This window comes from Dermacentor variabilis, chromosome 5 (assembly GCF_050947875.1).
Source record: "Dermacentor variabilis isolate Ectoservices chromosome 5, ASM5094787v1, whole genome shotgun sequence".
NCBI classification, from domain to species: Eukaryota; Metazoa; Arthropoda; class Arachnida; order Ixodida; family Ixodidae; genus Dermacentor; species Dermacentor variabilis.
The window spans coordinates 6,377,019-6,400,202 of record NC_134572.1 but is presented as its reverse complement, the minus strand read 5'-3'; the positions used below and the strand labels follow the sequence as shown (position 1 = coordinate 6,400,202).

The 23,184-nt window shown below is 49.3% G+C and overlaps 1 protein-coding gene and 1 pseudogene across 2 annotated transcripts in view; one reads left to right on the top strand and one right to left on the bottom strand.

Annotated features, from left to right (window-relative positions):
* The window catches only part of LOC142582210 (amine oxidase [flavin-containing]-like), a 133,901-nt gene extending 126,841 nt beyond the window's left edge, over positions 1-7,060 (bottom strand). Inside the window, exon 1 of one of the 2 annotated variants that reach the window (XM_075691629.1) lies at positions 6,906-7,060. In XM_075691629.1, the coding sequence (XP_075547744.1) occupies positions 6,906-6,960 (55 nt within the window). In that variant the 5' untranslated portion in view covers positions 6,961-7,060. The remainder of the gene's footprint in view (positions 1-6,905) is intronic. The other variant, XM_075691630.1, reaches the window with a different exon arrangement.
* Positions 7,061-11,210: 4,150 nt separating this feature from the next.
* Positions 11,211-11,390, top strand: LOC142583837 (U2 spliceosomal RNA; annotated as a pseudogene).
* The last annotated feature ends 11,794 nt before the right edge of the window (positions 11,391-23,184 follow it).

The window sequence follows — 23,184 nt, the reverse complement described above, 5'->3', positions numbered from 1 at the left end:
CGTTTTGTAGCCTTTCGGTTGCTACTCGCTCATACAGCTTCCCCAGGCATGATGTGGGCGAGATTGGTCTGAGGTTTTGTATTTGGAGTTTCTTGCCTGGCTTATTACCAGTTCAGCATGTTTCCACTCCTCCAGGACTGTTTCTGCTTTCCAATGTTTGTTGATGAATTCTGTTCATTCGGTAACCATTTCATCACTGAGGTTGCGGATTAGCGTGTTGTTTATCCTATCTGCACCTGCAGCCGTGTTCTTGGTGGTGTTTTGCATGGCCGCGTAGACCTCTTTTTTCGTTATGGGTCTGTCCAGCTTAACATTCTCGTCGCCCCGGTACGTCCCTGTGTAGTTTGGCAGGTTTGTATTGCCAAAGCACTTGGTTCGCACCTTCTCTAAGAGTTCTGTGTCCGGTCCCTGGTATTGGTGGATTAGCCGGTATATAGCTTTGTTTTTTTCTGACTTGGTCTTCGTCGGGTCGATGAGTGATCTTAGGAGATGCCAGGCCTTTGCCGTGCCTAGCGTTCCCTTGAGCGAGTTAGTTGTTCCCAGTTATGTTTCGCCAATCGTGTGGCGTATTCTTCGGCTTTTGCCCCGAGCTCGGCGATCTTGAGCCTCGGTTTTCTGTTGTATTTTTGCTTCCTCTATCTCCTGGTGAGGCCGCGCCTAGCTTTTCAGAGCCTAATTAGCCGTTCGTCCATCTCGGGTATTTCTGCTGTTCGGTTTACGTTCTGGGTTTATCTGTCCCGCGTCTCCGTTAGCATGTTTCCCCACGCTTCTAGCGTTTGTATTCCGGCCTGGTTGCTATTGCATGCTTCTCAGAATACATTCCAGTTCGTTATCGTTGCCTTGCTGCTCATCTGGCGCCTCATCCTGTCTGAGGTTACCCGGGTCCAGAGTATGTAGTGGTCGCTACCCAAATTTACTATCACTGTTTCCCACTGCGAGTCTCCGCTTCCCCTTACGAAAGTGAGGTCGGGGCAGCTGTCGACGCTGACGCTGTTTCCTATTCTTGTAGGGTTCGATGGATCGGTAATTAGGTCGCAGTTTAATTTCTCCGCTACTTCTGCAAGTGTTTTGCCTTTGGCGTTGTCCTTTTGGTACCCCAGGTCTTGTCCATGGCGTTGAAGTCGCCAAGTATAAAGAAGAATTTTAGCATGAATTTATTTTTTTGCCTCGCGCAGAAAGATACAGAGGGCTTCACAAACGTTCCTGTGACTGTAACTTAGTATGGTATCCCCAAATAATTACTGGAAGAGTCAAATTAAAACCAAGGTATTGGAAGGGTTGTCCTAAAAATATTTTTCTTTTAATAATAAACCGGCGGCACGACACAAAAGCGTTGTAGGGATTCACTCTCATTGCATAAAGTACACAAAGGTGATATAGCCAGACCAGACCTGTGGAGGTAAATGTTCAGTGGGGGGACTTGGCACTGTAGTCTCGGAATCATAACTTCAATTTTTCTAGTGGAGCAACATTTATCGTTCCAAGGAAAATTGAGATGCGGAAAATCAGATGATGTAAACAATGATTTCGCGAAGTTATTTGCAGTAGCACATTTTCTGGATCGCGCCGCAGTGATGAAAGCTGACGTAGGTAAAATGGGGATTATAAGACCATCGTGGAATGCTACTGCGAGTGTAGCTTCATATTCATTTAAGGCTCTGTGACCTGTAACCAGTGGCGTAGCCAGAAATTTCGTTCGGGGGGGGGGGGGGGCTTACTTTGCAGCTCGGCCTCCCCTTATAGAATTAGTCGAGGAATCAATATATATATATATCTGTCATTCAACAACCTTGTTTACATTTTCGTACATATGCAACGACCAGGGGAAAATCTCAATGACGCTGTCCTTTGTTAGAATGTATTGCGCAGGAGCAGCTGTCACCGGTTGTGTATTGCGCGTAATTGCTCGGAAATTATAGTCGCAACAGAGAGCACATATAAAAAGCAGGAGTTCTGCAAAATATACGAGGGCGAGTCAAATGAAAGTGAAACAGTGCGAATATATGACACACGGGGTACTTTATTTAAAAGTAGTCACCATGAGTATTTAGACACTTGTCCTACTAACGAGTCGCGTTATTCCCGTCTCATAAAACTCCTTGGATTGCTGCCTCAAAAATCTGTAAATGACTAAACGTCATCTTCCGACACGAATCTGGTTCACTTGAGCAGTTTCTTCAAATTTTACCAAATGTGGAAGACGCAAGGCAACAGGTCTGGGCTGCATGAGGGATGTTGCAGCGTTTCCCACTTGAACTTTGCCAGATTTGTATTAACCACATCAGCGGCGTGGGAACGGGCAATGTCGTGAAGCAAGATGTTCCCAATGCTCAATTTTCCACCTCGTTTATTCTTGATTGCGACACGCAGCCGATACGACCTTTCACAATATCTGGAACGATTTAGAGTCTCTCCAGGTTTAGAAAATTCGATCAGTAATGGCCCCTAACGATCTTAAAAGAAGTCAACACTTCTCCGGCAGAAATGACGGCCTTTGTTTTCCTTGGAGTGGTGAATTCAAATGTTTCCACTGTAAGCTTTGCCGTAATGTTTCAGGCTAGTAGTAGCGGCACCATGAGTCATCCCCGCTCACAATTGCAGACAAAAAGGCGTCACCCTCATCTGGGGTTCTTTGACGTGCACCTAAATCTAAGTACACGGGTGTTTTCGCATTTCGCCTCCATCGAAATGCAGCCGCCGTGATGGGGATTCGATCCTGCGACCTCGTGCTCAGCAGCCCAACACCATAGCCACTGAGCAACCACGGCCTTTTCAATTGTGTTGGGGGTGATTGCACAGTGTCTTTGGCCCGGCCATGGATCGTCTTTGTAACTTTCATGTCCTTTGAACAGTTTGCTACAACGCTTCACAGTGGCCAATGAAACGCAATGTTCAAAGCATACGGCAGCCATACGGCGAATAATTTCTTTTTGGGAAACATCTTCATTTATCAAAAACCTCACGACACCAAGTTGTTCAACTTTTGGAGTGTCCATTATGTCACGCAACCATGTTCAACCCAGTGTATGAGAGCATTAAAGAACCTTTACCCTCACCTCTGCATGTCACTTGTAAATGAGATGCGCATGTGCTACGCGCATGCCTCGAAAATAATGAACCGAACCATTATTGCGCGGGGCGGGTTGTCTCACTTTCGTTTGACTTGCCTTCGTACATTAGATATGCGAGGATACAATGGAATATACAAATGTGAAGCTACAGCTTGATACAGGGCAAAAAATTGTCAGTGGAAACAAAGTTCACTGCGCATATACACAAAACCTCGCAACAAGATATTTAAATATACGTATAAGTCTCCAATAAATCTACGTACCTAAGAAAAAGTCACTATATATAATGCGTCAAACAAGGCAAATAAACAGGTTGCGCAACCATAGATTCACAGATCACAGCATCCCCCCACTCCTTCCACTCCCAAAATGTATCGCGTGCGACGGAAGGCGGCGCGCTTCCTCCCCGCTTTTCTCCCTTGCGCACGCAAGAGTCATCGTCGGCTCACCCCCTCCTCCTCCCCCCCCCACGCTTTCATTCGCACATAGAGCATGCGGCGCGCGGTCACGATGTTATCGCCCTTGGCCTTTATTTATACGGAACATGAGGGCAACGGCAGGAATGCGCCTGGAGTCTTCATATAGCTGCTATTGCAATAATATAATAGTATCCGGCAACTGAAGCGTCCCGTGGCCCATTACTTTCCGCAAAAGAAGTAACAAAATCGAACTTTCACCATGCGACAATTCGCTGCGCCGCAACACTGTCTTTCTTTCTTTTGTGGGGCGGGGGGCGGCGAAATAGAATAACGCAAAGGAAAGCATGTGGGCTACAATCGAATGCCTACTTTGGGCACCTAGTGTGGCTACCGAAGGAATATCGAAGAAAACGTGTGACGCTTGGTCCACAGAAAACCATACGCATGCTGCTCGGTATCCTACACCGGCGAGACAAAATTTTCCGGAGAGGTTGCGCTCAAGCGAACGCGTTGCAATCCGTCGAGTCCCCGCAGTGCTGGCGGCGAGCGACTATGCATTGTTTCTTTTTCTCGTCTGCTAGCCAGAAAGCGTCCAAAACTCTGCCATGCGAAAATGCAGTCGGCCAGAGAAAAACGAACGCGCATCCAAGTGCGCAGCGCGGTTGTCGATGCAGCACGAGAAAAACGCATGCGCTCTGGCTGGATCGGCAGCCCGCGGGTTACAAGAACAAAAGAAAAAAAAAAGAGAAAGAGGCTCAATGTATCCTCGCGAATAAAAGTCTAGGTAGAAAAATAAATAAGAACTTAGTTACAATGGTGGATTTAGTGTCTTGACATGGATGCTTTGGCGCAGGTGGAAAAAGAAATGTTCATATTCTTTTCTGTGACCTGACGGCACAAATGAACCACCACAACGCTTTGTCTCATCGGACCTCGCTGCGTGCTTTGTCAACTTGTCTGATAGTATGTTGATTTGGCCTGTCTCGTTGTATGGCCAGATGTGCGACTTTAGAAAAGTCGGTGCACCTTTGGCGTCAAATGTTTACAACAGCTTTAAACCCACAAAGTTCCGTAATTGAAGGTCTAAAGCACGACTTTGGAAATGTCAATGCACCTTTCGCATCAAAATGTTTTGAGAACTTTATACCCACAAAGTTTGAGACTTGAAATCCAAGCGCTCCGTAGATTCCGCGGCCTCCGCGAGATGCCGAGACGAGCCCGCTTGCCATCAAAGCGCCCTTGAAATTTTGTGCTTGGTGGGGCTCCTTGCGTTACGATATGTGACTCCCGAAGCATGGGCGTTGCCGCGAAATCCAGCCCGATTTGGCAATGGTCGCGCTAAAATGTCTTTTCGAGCGTGAATTAAGGTCATTCTCGACAAAATCGAGCATGATTTCCGGCGCCGGGAGTTTTTTTTGGTCGGCGGCGCATGACAGCACGAAAGAATTTCGGGGGGGCTGAAGCCCCATAAGCCCTTCCCCCCCCCCCCCCCCTTGGCTACGCCCCTGCCTGTAACTGAGTCTGCCGAACCCTACTGTTCGTCGTCGTGCCCGTCGCTCTGCGCTAGCCTCTACGGGAGCGGAGCCCCCTTCATCGTTGTCTCTCTGCTGAGCTGATGCTACTGAATGTAAACGTGTGACTTCGCTCCAATACGGTGAAAATACAAACAAATGTACGCATCACACTTAGTTATATAGCATTTAATTAACCGCTTCATGGTAGTTTAGCTTCACACGGGCTTCAACAAGCCTTTTGGACCAGCATAAAATGTTTCTATGGGATATGCGGTCCCACCCCCGTCGAAAATGAGGGATAGCTGTGAACGATGCATATAATGAAGCGACATTTATTGGAACACGAAAACAGACACATTCACGTGCTTCCGTGTTTAAGTGTTGTGACAGGCGGCGTACAGAATGACACCAGATTCTGCCTATGGCGTTTTCTGGAGAACCACTCTTTCGTTTCGCACTTCACCCTATACGCTAGCCAATAAGCAAATCTTGAGTGAGTTACACTGAATTCGCATTAAACTCGGCGAAATGTCGGAAAAAGGAAAGCTACCGATCTAGCTTGCGATGTATTTACATCAAACGTTACTGTTTTAACCAGGTTGCGCAAATAACTTTGTGTTCAAATGCTTCATCTCTTGTATACGTTAGACGGCTCACACTGAGACTACGGGAACATAACAGCTGTCGCAGTTCAAGTTCAATCTGTTGCTGGGTTTCATTTGCGCCGGTCACAGGCATCAATAAAAATTCTGAAAGCATGTTTTCATTGCTTGATTGCAAGTCTTTAGTCTCATTACCCCCCCCCCCTCCACACACACACAATATAGTTCCGGTTAGCTTCGCGTTACATTCCGGTCGAAATATTGTCAGCAACGCGCGCAGCTGCACGAAAGCGAGTCCTGCGTTTCAATCTGCAGCTGAATCCGCAAGTTGCGAGTGAATACAAGGGCACACAGTTGCGTGAGAATACAAGGATATCCTTGAATTCAGACATAGTAAGGTCTACAGACTGTCAAAGCGAGAAGGCAGATCGAGTCAGCCAGCTGTGCTTCTGATGAGCAGCGGAGTGTCGGTGGATGCACAAACGACAGAGAATACGCAGCAATGCGGCGGACTGACTGGTTTTTCTGGCGAGGCTTTTTGTGGACAACACAGGGGACTTCAACCGCCCCAGTAGGTTTGGCGCCTGCGACCATGGCGCACTGATCAAAGGATCGAGTCGGTGTCCAGGCTTCTTGCCTATGAAGGTGTTCGTTCACTCCATAAGACTTCCCATAGTCCTTTGCAGCATGTGCAGAGGATGTACATATCACGAAACGTACCGAAGAGGTTTGCAGGCGGACTTGCGGTTTGTTTATATCAACGCACACTTTCTTTTAGCAAGAATAATGTGCTCACTTAAGGGAACGATTGGCATGCATATTCTGATTGTATAACAGCACGATTTGATTACTAAGTAACAACCAGAAAGTATCAGTCGAACATTATTAACGCCAAATGCAGATGGCTGTTTTCTCGCCGTTGTGTATGTTGCTCGACTGATTTATTTTTGGGTATGAAGTGGGAAACGATCACATACATGAAACAGGTATACCATTACAATGAATTATTTAAGAAAGAAGCTTCAAAACAAAAGGCATATAGGAAGAAATATTTCAAGGACAACAATAGGCAGCAAAAATATTTAGGATAGAGCACCATTCTTGCAATTGTGGCAGCACAAAGGGTGGGGAAATAAAAACCATGTGCCATCCTTTAAGATGAACCTAAATTGAAATTCAAGAACGTTTTGGCACTCGGCAACATCGGTATGCGGCCGCCCCGGCCGGGAATCGAACCTGCAACCTCACACTCGGCCGCTGAACGTGACATCCATCCGATGACTGCTACGACAAACTTACCACTTACGCCGGCGCCGACGACGATTACGGGACCCCCGCCGTCGCTATCAGCCATAGCTCGTCGCGTTGCCGAGTGTCTCGCTCCTCGCTGCGTCGACAGCGGCCGCCGTGTGTGCTGCCGCGCATGTGGGCACGAGGCAGCACGCGATCTCTCTCACCCGTGGCCTGCCCTTTCTCGCCATGGGCCGACCGGCCTGCGGGATCTGAGCTGCCAGCGACTCCTACCGGAGCCGGCAGGAATCAAGCCGATGATACTGTCAGCAATTGCTCGGGTCTCTACGCTTTCCCTTTACAGGCTGCCGATCCGAGCCGTTCCGAAGGTGCCGTGCGATGGGGTAGCGGATGGGTAACGCGTGGGTCTCGGGCGTCCAAGCCCCCAAGTTTTCATTGTCAGGATTCCGTCGACCACATTTAAGATTTCTTTTGAGTTGTATCTAAGTTTCACCTGTTAACTTCTTCAACCGGCTATAAAAGCTCGTTATAGCACTCTTGGTGCAGGCGTGCTCAGTGTTTTGGTAATTCCTATGTTAGCCTAATTTGTGTGAATCCTGATAATAGGGGGAAAGCTGCATTAGCTGAACTGACGCCGGACTTCTCATCTGTATATATTAACCTAAGCTTTCCTTTATTTTCCCTTCACACACAGGCACACACACATTCTTTATATATATATATATATATATATATATATATTTAATGTACTCATGTGTACATTCTTTTTTTTTTTGGTTGAAGTGCTTGCTTGCTCTAATTCTCTCGGGTACACTCTGTGTTTGTGTATCTGTTGCATTGCAATTTTGTGCTGTTGGCTCGCACCCTGGCCGCTTCCAAAGAGCGCCTGCTTCAGGAAGGCGGTGGCCGGATGCTGTTCGGCGAAAAATGGAGCGGCAATGGTCTCGCGCACTGGTTCTGGCGAGCGCCATAAATCGCGCAGCGAGCTGCTGTAGCGGCATCTGGAGAAGGGAGTCCTTGGGGAGTGTTTGGGTAGGGCCGGGCGGCTCGGGTACTTCGAGCGGCAGCCACCGCCGGTGTGAGTTACGCAGCCCGGACACATGGTCCCGCGGCTGGGGGTGAGAATGGGCGCGGCTGAGCGGGCAGTGTGGTCTGAGACTTGACAGACAATGGACCGATCTCGTCAGGTGCCCGATCGGAGCGACGAACTGCTCCGAGGCCTTTGCTCAGCCGCATTTGTATATATGAACCTTCTTTCCTTGTTTACTATACATACCCCGTGTAATCGCTAGTGTCTGTCTGCAAATAAATTCAGATGAAATTATTGCGATCCAGCATCTTTAGTCCCGGAATACCAAAGCAGAGAACAGAGCAGCACCTTAGGAAGAGCCGACAACGAAACGAGAACACCAAGAAAGAAGAACCCGGCGGAGGAAGAAAACCTTACTGGCGCAGCCGACAGGATATCTGTTCTCGGTAAGCCTTCGGCGGACAGCAGCGGCAGACAGGCGGTGACCGATCAGAACTCACGAAGGTGACAGAACTGCGACGACTCCTTCACTGTGCCTGGTCAGGCGAAGAAGTGGAAAGCGAGGGTGCTGCTCACGTGAAGGCGAGTATCGAAGATTATCGTCAACGGGCCAACGGACCGAGCCCAGACAGTGCGGCGACGGACTGACGCACGGGGAGCGCTCACTAATGGACTTGTGAGTGCGCATCGGACAGTGCAGCCCACTGATGGACTAGTGGCCGCACTGCATTACCCTCTAATGGACTAGAGGAAATCCATGAAAACCTTCGTAGTGCATGAGGACCGGGGAAAAGCGACCCCTTTCATCGGCCTCCAGGGACTGGAAACAAGGTGGCTGACTTCCCTGCACGGTTCGCAGAGACCACTAGCTGTAATCGGGGTCTGGTGGGTGCTGATGATGAGTAGTGACGGGGAAGCTACGGGGCCGAGTGATGGCGTGATGTCGGGCACAGGTGCATACAGGCAAGAACTAGAATTTCAACATGAAACTCAGATAGCCTCACTGGAATTGGAACGTTTGAAGATTAAATTCCAAATTGAGCAGCGCGTTTGTTGTAATCTGGGCCATTCATAAATTCGATCCGTGGGTCTACGGCGCACGAATAAATATCGTGTCTGTTCACAACCCCCTAACCTACCTAACTACTACGCACCCCACGGGCGCGAAGCTTGTCCGCTGGGCGCTGGCACTACAACGGTACAACGTCACTGTGAGCCACAGAAAGGGCACGGAGCACGCGAATGCCGATGCGTTATCGCATCTCAGAGGAGCCGATAGGGTGTCTGAGGAAAGGTGTGCAGGGGACGAAATGCAAGAGTGGTTTACCCCCCGTGGTCTCTGCGGGCTGAGCCAGGGAGTCACCCGGAGAGACTGTATGTGCTTTGATATGGAATGTACATACTTAGCAGTGCCTGATATTATGTCATTACGGTGTGTTTCTGTTGTTGAGGTAACGGTGCGCATACACACCATATTCAATGCCGTGTTTTGTGTTTCATACTGAACCTTTCTTCATGCTCCCAACGGTGCTTTCATGTAACCAATTCCTCACTTCTAATTTAAGTATTCCTTTTCTTTTTTAGTATTGTTTCCACTTGTGTGCATGAATAATTCACGACGACACCTTGAGTTAATCGTGCATTACAACCAGTAGGATTGTAATAACAATCTTGGGTGCGGGGTGCGAGGTCGTTGTGAATGTTCGCCTTGGTTAAACTCATGCGTGCATTCTTTCTTGTTTGGTTGAAGTGCGTGTTTGTTCAACTTCTCTGGGGTTCACTGTGTGTTTGAGTAGCTGTTGCATTGCAATGTTGTGTTAATATTCTTGCACGCGGGCCGCTTCCAGAGAGCGCCTGCTTTGGAGAGGCTGTGGCCGGACGCTGTTCGGCGAAAAAAGGAGCAGCAGGGGTTCTCGCGCACTGGTTCTGGCGAGCGCCATAAATCGCGCAGCCAGCCGCTGCAGCGGCATCTGGAAAAAGGAGGGTTTGGGTCGGGCTGAGGCTGCGCAGGCGGCTCGGGTGGTTCGAGCGGCGGCCACTGCCCATGCGAGTTACGCAGCCTGGACATGGTCCCGCGGCTGGGGATGAGAATGTGCGCGGCTAAGTGGGGAGTGTCGTCTAAGAAATGAGACAACGACGGGCCGATCTCGTCAGGTCCCCGATCGGAGCGACGGACTGCTCCGGGGCCTTTGCTCAGCCACATTCATAAATGTGTACCCGTTTTTCTTGTTTAGTATATATTGAAAGGTTCCAGTGTGGGCTGAGACTTGAGAGACAACGGTCCGACCTCGTCAAGTGCCCGATCGGAGTGACGGACAGCTCCGAGGCCTCCTGCTCAGCCGCATTCGTAAATGTGAACCCGTTTTCCTTGTTTAATATATACTGAGAGATTCCAGTATGGGCTGAGACTTGGGAGACAACGGGCCGATCTCGTCAAGTGCCCGATCGGAGCGAAGGACTGCCCCGAGGCCTTTGCTCAGCCGCATTCGTTAACATGAACCTCCTTTCCTTGTTTACTATATACTCAGTGTGACCGTTAATGCCTGTCCGTAAATAAATTATGTTCAAATTATTGCCATCCAGCATCTTTAGTCCCGTAATACCAAAGCAGAGAACAGAGCAGCGGCTTAGGAAGAGCTTAGAAAGCACCAAGGAAGAAGAACCCGACGGAGGAGGAAAACCTTACTGGGTGTTTCAGCGAACACTTTCAGAAATCTTTAAAGGTTGCCTGTGGCAGATATCACAATTATAGTTCGTGATCTGGTCTACTCGACGCGGCGGAGAATACTTGCGCAAGAAAATGAGATCGGAAATCGACTAATTAATAATAATTCACTAATTAAGTTTTTAACTGATTACATTATGGCCCATATTCCAATTTAGAAATTCCAGCCGTGGAGTTCGCACGCGGATCCACTTGGAACGAATTTTCAAGATGACACCAGTTTCGAGATATAAATTCCCTAACTCTGCGGAGAAATGCATTGGCGTTTCAGTTAATTTGTTTACAAAACGCCGTTTCATGTACTGAAGCACCCAAGTAAGATAATCGTGAGCCTTTCCACTGTGTGAGGGTGTATGACCAGTGAAGCTATCTTATAGCATACGACACCGAGCTGACACAGAATTTTGAACATAGGTATGGCCTTATTTACCGAGATCTTTACATACATTCGCGTGGACGACGGGACCGTCGGCCCGAGGAGCCGGAGGAAACTAAACGCGTGACGTTACAACGGGACCACCACCACGCGAGAGCGGAAGGAAAGGAGATGCGCAAGCGCTTGGAACGCCGACAAAGAGAGGGCGGCGCGAACTTGCACATGGCCGATGCAGGTCAAAGTGCAGTATCTGTTCTTATTAGCTTAATATTTGATACGGTTTTTATTTGGACTTAAAATATTTAACTTATTTTTGCAAGTTGGAGAAGTGCTTAAAGCCTACTTCACCTCCGCCGCAGGTTGTCCCGGTATTGCACTATCTTCCGGATCGGCTCAAGGTTTTTGGCCTACGGACATCGATCCGCTGGAAACTGGCCATGTACACCTTCGCTGTAAAATCGGGACCTTCGGTTTCCTTTTACATGCGTAGGCATTTCTATGTCTGCCCCACGAGAAATTTGTCCGTCACTTAAGACAATGAATGGCTCATACCCTCTTAAATAATGGCTGATACACCCGTAAGCAAGCAAAAAATGCAATGGCTCATATCCACGTAAGGCAGAGGAGACAAGAGCTCAGCAAATGGAAGCAAGCAATGCTTACATTCATTGAAATCACCCATACAACACACAGAACAGCCTACGTTTCAATGAAGAACAAGCCCAAAACAAGCATTCGAACTATCAATGAAGCACTGGAACTTCACCTAAATAACACCAATGGTCATGGGTTCGAGTGCCGTAATGAACTCTAGCTTAATTAGACCTGCCTTATCATGTTCGCTATGGAACACGATAAGCGAACGACCCATAAGGTTTGATATGGTCGGATCAAGTTCCACAACACTGACAATGACACCGGGCTGCGTGGATATGAGCAAGTGGCACAACGCTTACGCATACGTCGACAAATCCAAGAGGAGTTTCTGCGTGAACTTTCTTCTCGTTCATTACATAGCGAGGGCATCGAATCCGGCAGCTTTGGTGCCTTCAGGTAGCATGGGTGGGTTTATTGGCCAGTTGCCTTCCCTCAGTAAATCATCAGCCATTCCACTCTGTGAGGGTGGGTGACCAGCGAAGCTGCTTATCACAGGTGACACAGAGGTGACACAGAATATTGAACAAATGCACCGGCGGTCATCGCGACGATAGGCACGCACACACATTCTCGTGTCACCTCTGTTATTGTGATATTAATTCTAACATATTCGTGTGTAGTTTGGACTCCCGCGGAGCAACGCGCGTACGAGGAGCGGCGGCAGGAACAGGGACGAGAATACAATCGTCGCCGGCGCGCGGGAAACACCGCCGATGAAGATCGTGCACAAAACGCCACGCACATGCGGGACGCCGCTCTTCGTAAGCGCGTTGCTCCTCGAGAGTTCCGACTATACGCGGCCTTCCCATTACGACGACGACAGAAGTGACATTCAAAACGGGGAACAGCAACTTGTCTTTCTCGTTCTCCATGTATATTCGCGTGGACGACGGGTCCGTGGTCTTTTATTTCCGCGGTCCCGCTTTCATTTCCATTCATTTTTCATTTCCTTATTTCAGTTAATAAGTACATGTAATTTTAATTTCCCCTATGCTGTCCTTGCTGTCCTTGTTTGTTGGCTTCATATCTATATATATAAAGAAGAGAGGAAGGCAAACAACGACCAACTTACATTTAAGAAAGAGGAATGTAGTAAATTAACCTTCATTTCTAATGCTAGGGATGGCTTTTGCCGAGCGAATAACTATGTGACAAAATGTCTTGTTGCATCTACAATTGCTTTGAAAGATTTTGAACACATGAGGAAAACCTTCAAACTTCAATGGTTCCTCCGGCGGAGTCATTCTTCAAAAACGTGCAAAATGGACATTAGTGATATGTACTTCAATATTATTGATTCTTTTTCGATCGGGTAATGCTAGCGGAAGTAACTTAGTAATTAGTCACAAGGTTTATGAGCTGTGAAAACATCGCCACTTACATACACAGAGAGTGGTAAATATAGAAAACTCGACGGTACTACACGATACAAAAATCATTCAGACTCACTGGGCGAACGGGCAGACAAGCATCATTGTTACATAATAGGCTACGCATAAAAATCAGTTCTTCGGCTGGGATGACACATCAAACACCAGAAAGCTACCGTCTGTGACGGGTAGCTTAGTACGTGAAAGTTAGCGATTGGATTACTAACAAATATGTTTTCTACCTCCAAATGCTAGGAAAATTGTCAATGAAAAAGAAAAAAGACTAGAGAATATATTACTTTTGTACGATCCACATATTCAAGGCGTCACTGACACTTTGCGACATGATGGTATTCGGATGAGTGAGGCAATTCCACCTGGCTATAAATTTACAAACGACATAGGGGCTCTAGAGGCGGTGGTGTAGCATGTTATCAATACGAATTGTATTGACTTGTCCCTTGTCGAGCAAGTTGAAACATGGTAGTTTACTCCTAAAAGTTTTGTTGCAACGCATGGCCTTTTTTGTGTATGTTGTGTGTAGGTGCTCCCGACGCAGATGATTCCTTTTTTACAAAACTCTGATTGTCTCCTAAATAATCGTGGGAAAAACGTAACCTTAACAGCCGACTTCAATCTGCGTGCCTTTAACTGGAGCTCTTTTGTATGGTACGTCAGCACCTTGTGGGACACCTTCAAGATCACGGTCAGCCACCATCTAGGACAGATTGTAGAAGAGCCAACCTGCAATAGCACAAGTTTAGATATATTGTTTATTAAAGGAAAGCGTTAAAGATGCCGCCGCTGTCTCACTGCGGCCAAAATGAGACTTACAAACGTACCCTTGTTGGAAACTTTTGACGGGCTGATGACCTTTCCATCATTGATCCTGTGGGAGGTGGTGGGACGAGATAGCCGCCCTAGCCACGGTTTACTTGGGACGACCAGCCATGGTGCAGTGGGATCTCGGGAGTGGCCGACACCGCGGCCACTCAGGTCGAGCGCGCTAGCGTGTGCTATTCTCGCGCTACCTGTGCGTGAGACCATCTTCTTCTTCGCCTGCTCTGGAGGCGACAGTCGCGCCGCTACTGGGCCTCCCTCCTTGTGCAAAGTGCGGTTGAAATAAAGTCCAATGGTAAAGTCCAGTGCTAAAGTCCATTGCTAAAGTCCAAGTAAAGTGTGCAGATGGTGTCGTCATTTTAGTGTCGGTCGGGTTGACGCAATCCGAGAGATATGTACCAGGCAGCAACGGCAGCCTAAATTGTGAATGAGGCGCACCCACAGTGATACCATAGTGCGTAACCGCGACCTGCCGCAGGTTCTAGCAGACGCCTGGGCCTGTAGAAATCGGAGCTCCTAAAGTTGACCGTCTGACAGCTCGTGACTTGCGTGGAGATAGTGCAAGTGTGGGTCACTCATGTTGTTGAAGTAGAAGGGATTCTTGAGTTGAAGAAACCAGATGGCAGACCTGCTCCTGCGAAACTTCGCTAGTCCATGCATCCGCGGAAGGTGTGAGCACAGCACGCCGGAAAGCTCGCTTGCTGCTGATTGCGGTGAAATTTCAAATGCCGATAGCATCAGTGTTGCGATGGTGGCTGAATCCATCGCGAAGGTTTTCCTTGTGGCGTGGCCTGGCCGTGGCTGTGAAAGTGAAATATGCGCCTAGTGGAGCGGGCGGGAAAGCCTCTGTATCGGTGACGAGTGAGGTGCCCCTGAACGGAAAGCGGGCAGCTTGCCGGAACGTCCAAGGAAGGAGAGCGGCGAGCCCTAGACTAGCTGAAATCGCTTACGTTTGGCCCAGTGAATTCCTTGGAAAGAGTCGTCGCGCAGCTGCGTTTGAGCTGGAGAGGAGGCTCGCGGACCGAGTAGAGGTCTGATGCTGGGGCCGGAGCGCGCTGACGATCAACATGGGTGGACGCAGACGATGCGGGACGACAAGACGCGTAGTGACGCGACGGTTTAAATGGCCAGAGGGGTTGTGACATAGCACTCTAGTTGTCATAGTGAGCAAGGACGGCTACTCGCAAGTCGCCGTAGAAGTCGGGGCCGGGGGCTGGCAAACGGAGTTTGGAGCGCAGCCGGAGCCTAGAACCTTGTTGAGAAGGAAATGACTGTCCATCTGAATGAACCAGATGTCCGGCATGCCGATGTAGAATTCCCGGACATCCTACAACCGCGGGACGTCTGCCAGACTGCATGAGGCCACGTTACATGCCTTGGTAGAGTCGGTGCGCATACGATGGCATGGCTGCGTTCGGTCGTCTAACAGTTCTTAATGAATAGAAACAAAGATGGACTAAACAAACTGTCGTTGAAACAAGGCGGCCTGAGAGGCTGCCGTTCTCGTAATTACGACGTTGAACGTGTCGCACGTCAAGTTGAGGGAGTGGCACGTGAAGCAACCCGATGGTCTTAATTGCCTCGAGATTTTATCGTCACGTGAGATGACGTTTTAGGTTGTGTATACCCATATCATTCAGTCTGCGATTCCCAATGACCTACGAGAGTCTTCAGCAAGGAGTGTGCATAAAGACATGTGCGATTGACAATAACCTTCTATCAAACGAGCGAGGCAGATGTTCCACACAAATTTCGCGATCAGGTATGTGCATGTCCAACGACATGTCCTCCAGACCAGATAGTATCAAATTAAAGACAAGAAAAAAGAAGTTGATATCGAACTGTACTTCGAGTTTTCAATATCTTTCAAAAAAGTGGATTTCAGCATCCTCATTACCTTACATTACACAGTATCACCTTTTTTTCACTGATTACAAAATTCAAGATTCACATCCCCTAAGACGCTAGCCTTGTATATCAGCCTAGAGCAGCCAGGCCTTGAAGCGGCTTGAGTAGTGGGTCCAAGGGGTGCAGCGCTGCCATTGTATTCGTCGAGAAATGAGAGAGAAATGCCAATGATCCAAAGCTCAAGGTGTGAACAGGCGTTAAGGTAGACGCCGTTAACGTTATTCGTTGGGAGGTGACGATACAAACACAATGCCATATGATGATAATGATGATGATGATTTACTTCAAAAATAGTGCAAACCTCTGTGGGAATCAAGAATGCCGTTTGTACCATCTTTGGAAACAAGAAAAAGCGCTCTGAGTAAGTGGGTGAGTGAACTTCACTTGAGATATCAAGCTGTTGTTGCCTGGAGATGGATGGTTACCAAATTCTATGCAGCCATGGCCCTGTGCTAAACAGAATAGGCCTTTTCGTCAGCCGTAGCTGGTCCTTAGGACGTTGGTTTGTCAGCTGGGCCTCCTGCTGGTCCTCTGTTGGTACTTGGAAGGGCGTTATCAGTGTAGTTATGTGCACGGGGTTTTGCGACTTTCAACAGCGTCGGCTTAGATCTCTAACAAGGATGACCATCAGAGGGGGTTCGGCATGGAAGATGAGGTGATCTAAAAACAAATAACAGAAGTTTAGTACATCATTACAGGTGAGCGGTGCGCTCAAATAAAAAAAAATACTAAAACGTTCAGCGTGCGTGCACCTGCACGCAAGGGCAGGAAGATGCGAACACTCGTGGCAGCTCACTGGCTTTCTTATACCCTCCACCATCCGGGCATCTTCATTCTCTGCTGCCCCCTGGTAGAGGGCCTCGTCGGGACACGTCGGGTCAAGCCACTCAGACAGCATTGGAGGGAAACCGCACCTTCGCGTAGAGGGGTTGAACGTAGGGCAGAGGGGAGTAGGATCTGCACATTCCGCGCATAATCCCGTCGCACACACCCGACGGACCAGTCTTTTCATGTTGACGAGCGTGACGATTAGGCGCGCCGTGTCCCAGGCGTTTGACATGTGTTCCATTCATTGCCGCACAAATTGAACCGTGACAGTGGTTTATTGCCGCATTTTCAGACCATGTCAGAGAGTCTTGGCCTGTTGCAGAACTTTGTCTCCTGTAGACGTTGAGGGATACACTGCGTGTAGCAGAATGCCATAGAGGTGCACGCAGATATCTAAAAATTTGGCCAGGTAATCTAACGCTTCAGTGTTTTCACTTCTTTTCTTTATATGGGCTTCTAAAATTCTTATTCGACACCGCGCCTCTGTAAATCTAATTACCTAATTACGCTTCATTTATTCAGGTTCATTTCACATTCTCAAAATCTCATCTCCACTCTTGACCATTCATGACGCCCGATTGTTCGACGTCCACTGTAACGAGTTGCGCTATCTCCCAAGGGTCAAACCAGCAGACTGAGAGCGACAGACGAAGAAGACGATGACGGAGCCTACGAAGGATGGTGTGCTGGACGACCTGTCCCCGAAGGATCTGTATTGGGACCCTCGGTACAAGCAGTACTTTTTCGTGGGCAACCTGAATCCGCTTCCCGGTGACGCGCACACTGGCGCCACCGAGACGAGCAGGGCCGACGCTGCTTCGACCGTGGAGCTCGTACCGACCGCGCGTACCCGCAAGCCTTCCATCCTCGTCACGAAAGAGCGGCGCTCCGAAGTCAGGGAGAAGAGACGGCGCCGCTCGCGGCTGCCGGGCCACATCTCTTGGACAGCGTACATGCGTGGACAGAGGGCGGGACAGGGGGCCGCCTACCCGCAGGACGTCAACGCGTCGCCTTCTTCGAGCCTCTTGGTCGCTTGCTCCTGCGCAATGTGCGCGTTCACGCTGCTTCTCGTGCTCACCATTGGGATGTGGGTGTCGGGTGCACTGGATGACGTCGCCCGGGCCGCCAAGAACGTCGACACGGTGACGCCGGCCGAACCCGAGGACAAGCACTCCGTTGCCGAACGCTATCCGAAGGATTCACGCTTTTCGAACGGCAGCACGAAGCTCGGAGTGTGTGTTTCCTCGAAAGACGTCGCAAGCTTTTCTGTGGGCAACGCAACGACGCCTCTGGATGACTCGCACGACATCACGAAGTCAGTGGATGTGAGTGGGACGGCAAAATGAAGAGTGTAGCTGCTGCCATGCCCGAACTAATTTCTTGGGGGGACACGCAGCTTTTTGTTCGCGTGACAGTTTCACGCATCCTTTCATGTTGCGAGAAAGAGTACAGGAGCTGTTAATCGCTGCCGCAATTAGCTCGTCTGTGGCGCATTCCGTTTAACTGAAAGTTAATTAGAAGATATAATGCTAATAAACACGCACGCCGACGAACTTCACGCCGCCGGTATATACCCCGAGAAACCGTAGCTTATCGCATCACACAAAACTGCCCTCATTTCCGTACGGAATAACATCTGTACCGGAGGGCGTGTATTTTCATACTTTTCAGAATAGAATATGTTTTTTAGTTCATGAGCTTTTTTTTTCTTTTTCTCCACGAGCACCATTTTAGATCAATGAAGTGTAGAAAGTTGGACTAGTTCTTTCGAACTCAGCATTGAAGTGACAGTGTAAAACACGGGACGACCTAACACGGACGACACAGTAGCTATAAAATGGCGCTCTTAAGACACTTGAATGCGGAATTTGTTGAAGACAAAGGCATGGTAACACGGTATCAAAAATCAAGATGTTATTTGAAGCGCTTCGCCATTTACTGATAGCTAGGCCAGCGAACAAAAAAGTCTTAAGTGAGCTCTTAGCATACTTTTTATCAGCCCATGCCAAGCTGGTGAGACGTGACATTGCCATCGTTACCCTCATGGGTGCCTTGTGTAGGTCTTGTCTTCCTCAAGTCCGGCATAGTCTTTAGTTGCAAATTCATCAGTTGACTTTCACGCTGTCTCAAACTGTCTTCGGCAAAGTTGTCAAGCAATGGACCGTCAGTCAACCTCAATAAATATTCAAGCGAGAAAAGCCTATACATTTATTTGCGCTCACGTCCAGCTGTGATAATGCCTATACTGTGTCCTAAAAACTACAGAGTAAGTAAGTAAATACTCTTCTAACTTAACGAAAAACAATTAACTCTTGAAGTGCACCAAGAATCGCCATAGGGCTTACAGTCGTGTAATGACGAGGATCACCATTGAGTGGCTGCTCAGCAAAAGTCATGGGCTAAGGGAAGCGATGGCCTCACTAGGAGTGTTCGGATAGCATATATTTTTTTAATCGAGTCAAGTATACGAATATGCCGCTATCGCGGGCTTGGCAGACCGATTAGCTATGGCGGTATCTCATGCCAAACGTTAATGGCGTTACCGACGCTGCTATGTACTAGGGTAAGGATCCATAACCACGAAATAACTCAATATACGGAATACATAGAGGCAGACACAAGACGGGCGCTTTCCCGAGTCACCAGTAATAGTATAGTAGTAATGACTTTTTGCTAGCTTGAGGTAGCACAGGAGAAATAGTCGGGCCCTCAGCCATGTCACCGCTGGCCTCCACTGTCCGCCTCACCTGGTGTCACCAACTTCCTATTTGCCGCTACTTTCGTTCACTCCGCTACATCACCCCTGGGTTGTAAGAGTATCGCAAAAACCACTTTTCATTACAGCACAAGGAAAGGATCAGCCTACACTCCAATAGGGGCGTTTAAGACTGGCCGTGCCACTTCTCGATGTTGCACGGAGTGCGACAAACTGGCCAGTACAGACTACTTCATGTAGTCCTGCAAACTCTTCTGTTCTATGTAAAAGCATTCCTCTCAGACAGAACAGCTACAATAGGTATAAACTATACCCGCACAAATATTTCCCAAGTCCCCAATAAGGGCACACCCAAGGAATCAGTAATCTCACCGTTGCTCTTTAACATAGCCATAATCGTACTTGCCCGAAAATTAGAGAACATCCCAGACATCAGATATGCAATGTAAGCGGATGGCATTACCATTTGGATCACCAAGAGCTCCCTGGGAGAAAAGGAAGCAAACCTACAAGATGCCTCCAACTGTGTCGAACAGTAAGTATACTACAGAAAGGGGCCCGCAATGCTCAACGGAAAAATCCGGGCTACTGAGAGCCTGGAAGCACAAACTAAATAGGATATAGTACCCACTGTCTCCGCCTCAACTTGTACCTCGAGGGCCAGGAGTAACCGAGAAGACCATTAAGAGTGCTGGGGATGTGGCTCCAATCTAACCAACGGAGCAACCACACCCAGACGCTCCTCAAAAATACAACGCTACAAGTTACCAGAAGGATTAAGAGAATCGCCACTCGTCTGACAGGACAGCGGGAACAGGACATTGTATTTATTTGGTTACTTACGTATTTATTTATTTATTTATTTATTTATTTATTTTCTAAAGGTGTTTATCTGGCAGAGCTCGGAGCAGCGCAACATCGACGGGCAGGGCAGTCACAGCTTCCGAGCACGAGAGCCGTTGCTGAGCAGGAGCGCTCGACCCACTAGCGTTTAGAGCCAGTAGCACTGAACCCACTAGCGTCTCTCTTCGCTACAGTCACCCCCCCCCCCCCCCAGGAGCGAGAAGGGAGACGCCCGGCGACCTAACAGCTCGTCACGATGAGCGGGTCGTAGTAACGCTTTAAACCGTCGACATGGACAAGGTCTCGTCCACGGCGGCGCATGTCTGAAGATGGAAGCATATTTAGCGTCAGCAAACAAGCGCCAGTGAACCTTGTTTGCTGGCCGTTAAATATGCTTTCAGTTTACCAACACGCCCAACAAATGGCAAGTCTGAAGATGGCTCAACTGGTTCTATGACATAGTTCACAGGAGATGCGCGTTCATACTTCATACTTAGGGACCAGTTTTGATGAGAGGCCAGGGGCAGTTAAAGGGACTGAGAGCCGCACGAGCGCTTCCGGATCGAAGGTGACTGTGGCAGTGGCGTCACCGCGAGTGCTCCTCTGGCGCTCTTGATCATCGGAAGTAAAGGCCCGTGCGAGGTCGCGGCACTCTTCTGCATGGTCTGACCATGGCAGAAATAGGCACGCACTCGGATGCATCCGGCCGGTACGGGAGAATGGTGTCGATGGTGTGCGAAGGGTGTCAACCATACAGCAAGAAATAGGGTGAAAATCCAGTGGTGCTCTGCGTAGCGGTATTATGCGCATAGGTGACGAATGGCAGAATGGCGTCCCAGTTCGTGTGGTCGGAGGCAACGTACATTGAAAGCATGTCGCCGAGCGTACGGTTGAAGCGTTCTGTGAGGCCATTCGTTTGAGGGTGGTACGCCGTAGTCATACGATGAACAACGTGGCACTCTTTGAGAATCGCTTCAACTACTTCCGACAGGAAGGCGCGTCCGCGATCGCTGAGCAGTTCTTGGGGTGGACCATGCCGCAGGATGAATCGGTGAAGCAGGATTGATGCAACATCGCGCGCTGTAGCTGCTGGGAGAGCGGCGGTTTCGGCGTATCGTGTAAGGTGATCTACTGCCACAATGGCCCAGCGGTTACCAGCCGACGTCAGGGGAAGTGGCCCATACAAATCGATGCCAACGCAACGGCCGGGTAGGGCAGGGTAGAGGCCGCAGACCAGCTGGCGAGAGGTGGGGTGAAGATTTCCGGCGCTGGAAGTCGGGGCATGAGCGAACGAACTTTTGAATGTAGTTGTACATTCCTCGCCAGTAGTAGCGTCGTCGGAGGCGCTGGTAGGTTTTGAAAAGACCCGAGTAAGCCCACTGTGGATCAGAGTGGAACGATGCGCAGATTTCAGAACGCAGGCTTCGAGGTACAACTAATTAGCAATGGCGGCCGTCAGAGGTGTAATTGCGTCGGTGAAGCAGGTTGTCGCGAATGGCGAAATGGCGAGCTTGACGGCGCAATGCACGAGTGGTTGGCTGCGATGACGGATCAGCAAGGCAGTCTATGATGGAGGCAATCCAGTGGTTCTTGAGCTGGTCAGGAGCGATGGTCCCAGTGTCGACGGAAGAAACGTCAAGCTGGGATATTGCGCAGCAGGCATTGTCGTCTGGCAAGGGAGAACGTGAGAGGGCGTCAGCATCAGTATGCTGGCGTCCGTTGCGGTACAGTACGCGGATATCGTAATCCTGTAAGCGAAGCGCCCAGCGGGCGAGACGGCCTGAGGGATCCTTCAATGACGGCAGCCAGCATGATACATGGTGGTCCGTGACGACATCGAATTGGAGACCATACCAATAGGGCCGGAACTTGGTAAGCGCCCAGATGATCGCCAGGCATTCATTTCCCGTGACGGTGCAATTGGTCTCGGCTTTAGTAAGCATACGGCTTGCATATGCCACAACATATTCAGGAAACCCTTATTTGCGCTGCGCTAGGACAGCGCCGAGGCCAACACCACTGGCACCTGTGTGTACCTCAATAGGTGCCGTTGGGTCGTAGTGGCGCCAAATGGGAGGGGACGTCAGCAAACGACGGAGCTGAGTGAACGCTTCGTCGTACTCGGACGACCACGAATGGAGGGGTCCGTTGCTGCCAAGGAGCTTCGTCAGGGGCGCTATGACGGCGGCGAAATTGCGAATGAAGCGCCTGAAGTAGGAACACAAACCTACAAAACTGCGCATTTCTTTGACGGACATCGGTTTAGGAAATTCAGCTACGGCACGAAGTTTGTCTGGATCGGGGAGGATTCCATCCTTCGAGACGACGTAACCTAGTATCGTGAGCTGCCGCGCTGCAAATCGGCACTTCTTTAGGTTTACTTGGAGGCCAGCGTTTGCTAAGCACGTCAATACACGCCGTAGGCGTTGAAAGTGCGTGGTGAAGTCAGATGCAAAAACAACAACGTCGTCGAGATAACATACGCACGTGTGCCACTTCAAACCGCGGAGAACTGTGTCCATCATGCGTTCCAAGGTTGCTGGCGCATTGCAAAGTCCAAACGGCATGACGTTAAATTCGTATAAGCCGTCGGGTGTGACAAAGGCTGTCTTCGGCCTATCGACGACAGCCATGGGTACTTGCCAATAGCCGGAGCGTAAATCTAGAGATGAAAAGAATTCTGCTCCTTGTAGGCTATCGATGGCGTCATCGAATCGCGGCAGCGGGTATACATCTTTGCGAGTGATCTTGTTCAGGCGCCGATAGTCTACACAGAACCGTACCGAGCCATCTTTTTTCGTAACAAGGACGACAGGGGATGCCCATGGACTGTTCGAGGGTCGGATCACTTCGCGGCGACACATATCGTCCCCTTGCTCATTAATCACACGACGTTCTGTGGCAGAGACGCAATATGGTCGTTGCCGCAATGGCGGTTGGGAGTCAGTGTCAATATGGTGCGTGACAGCAGACGCCCGGCCCAGGGAAGGTTGCCCGACATCAAAAGCAGAACGAAATTCTTCTAAGACACGTA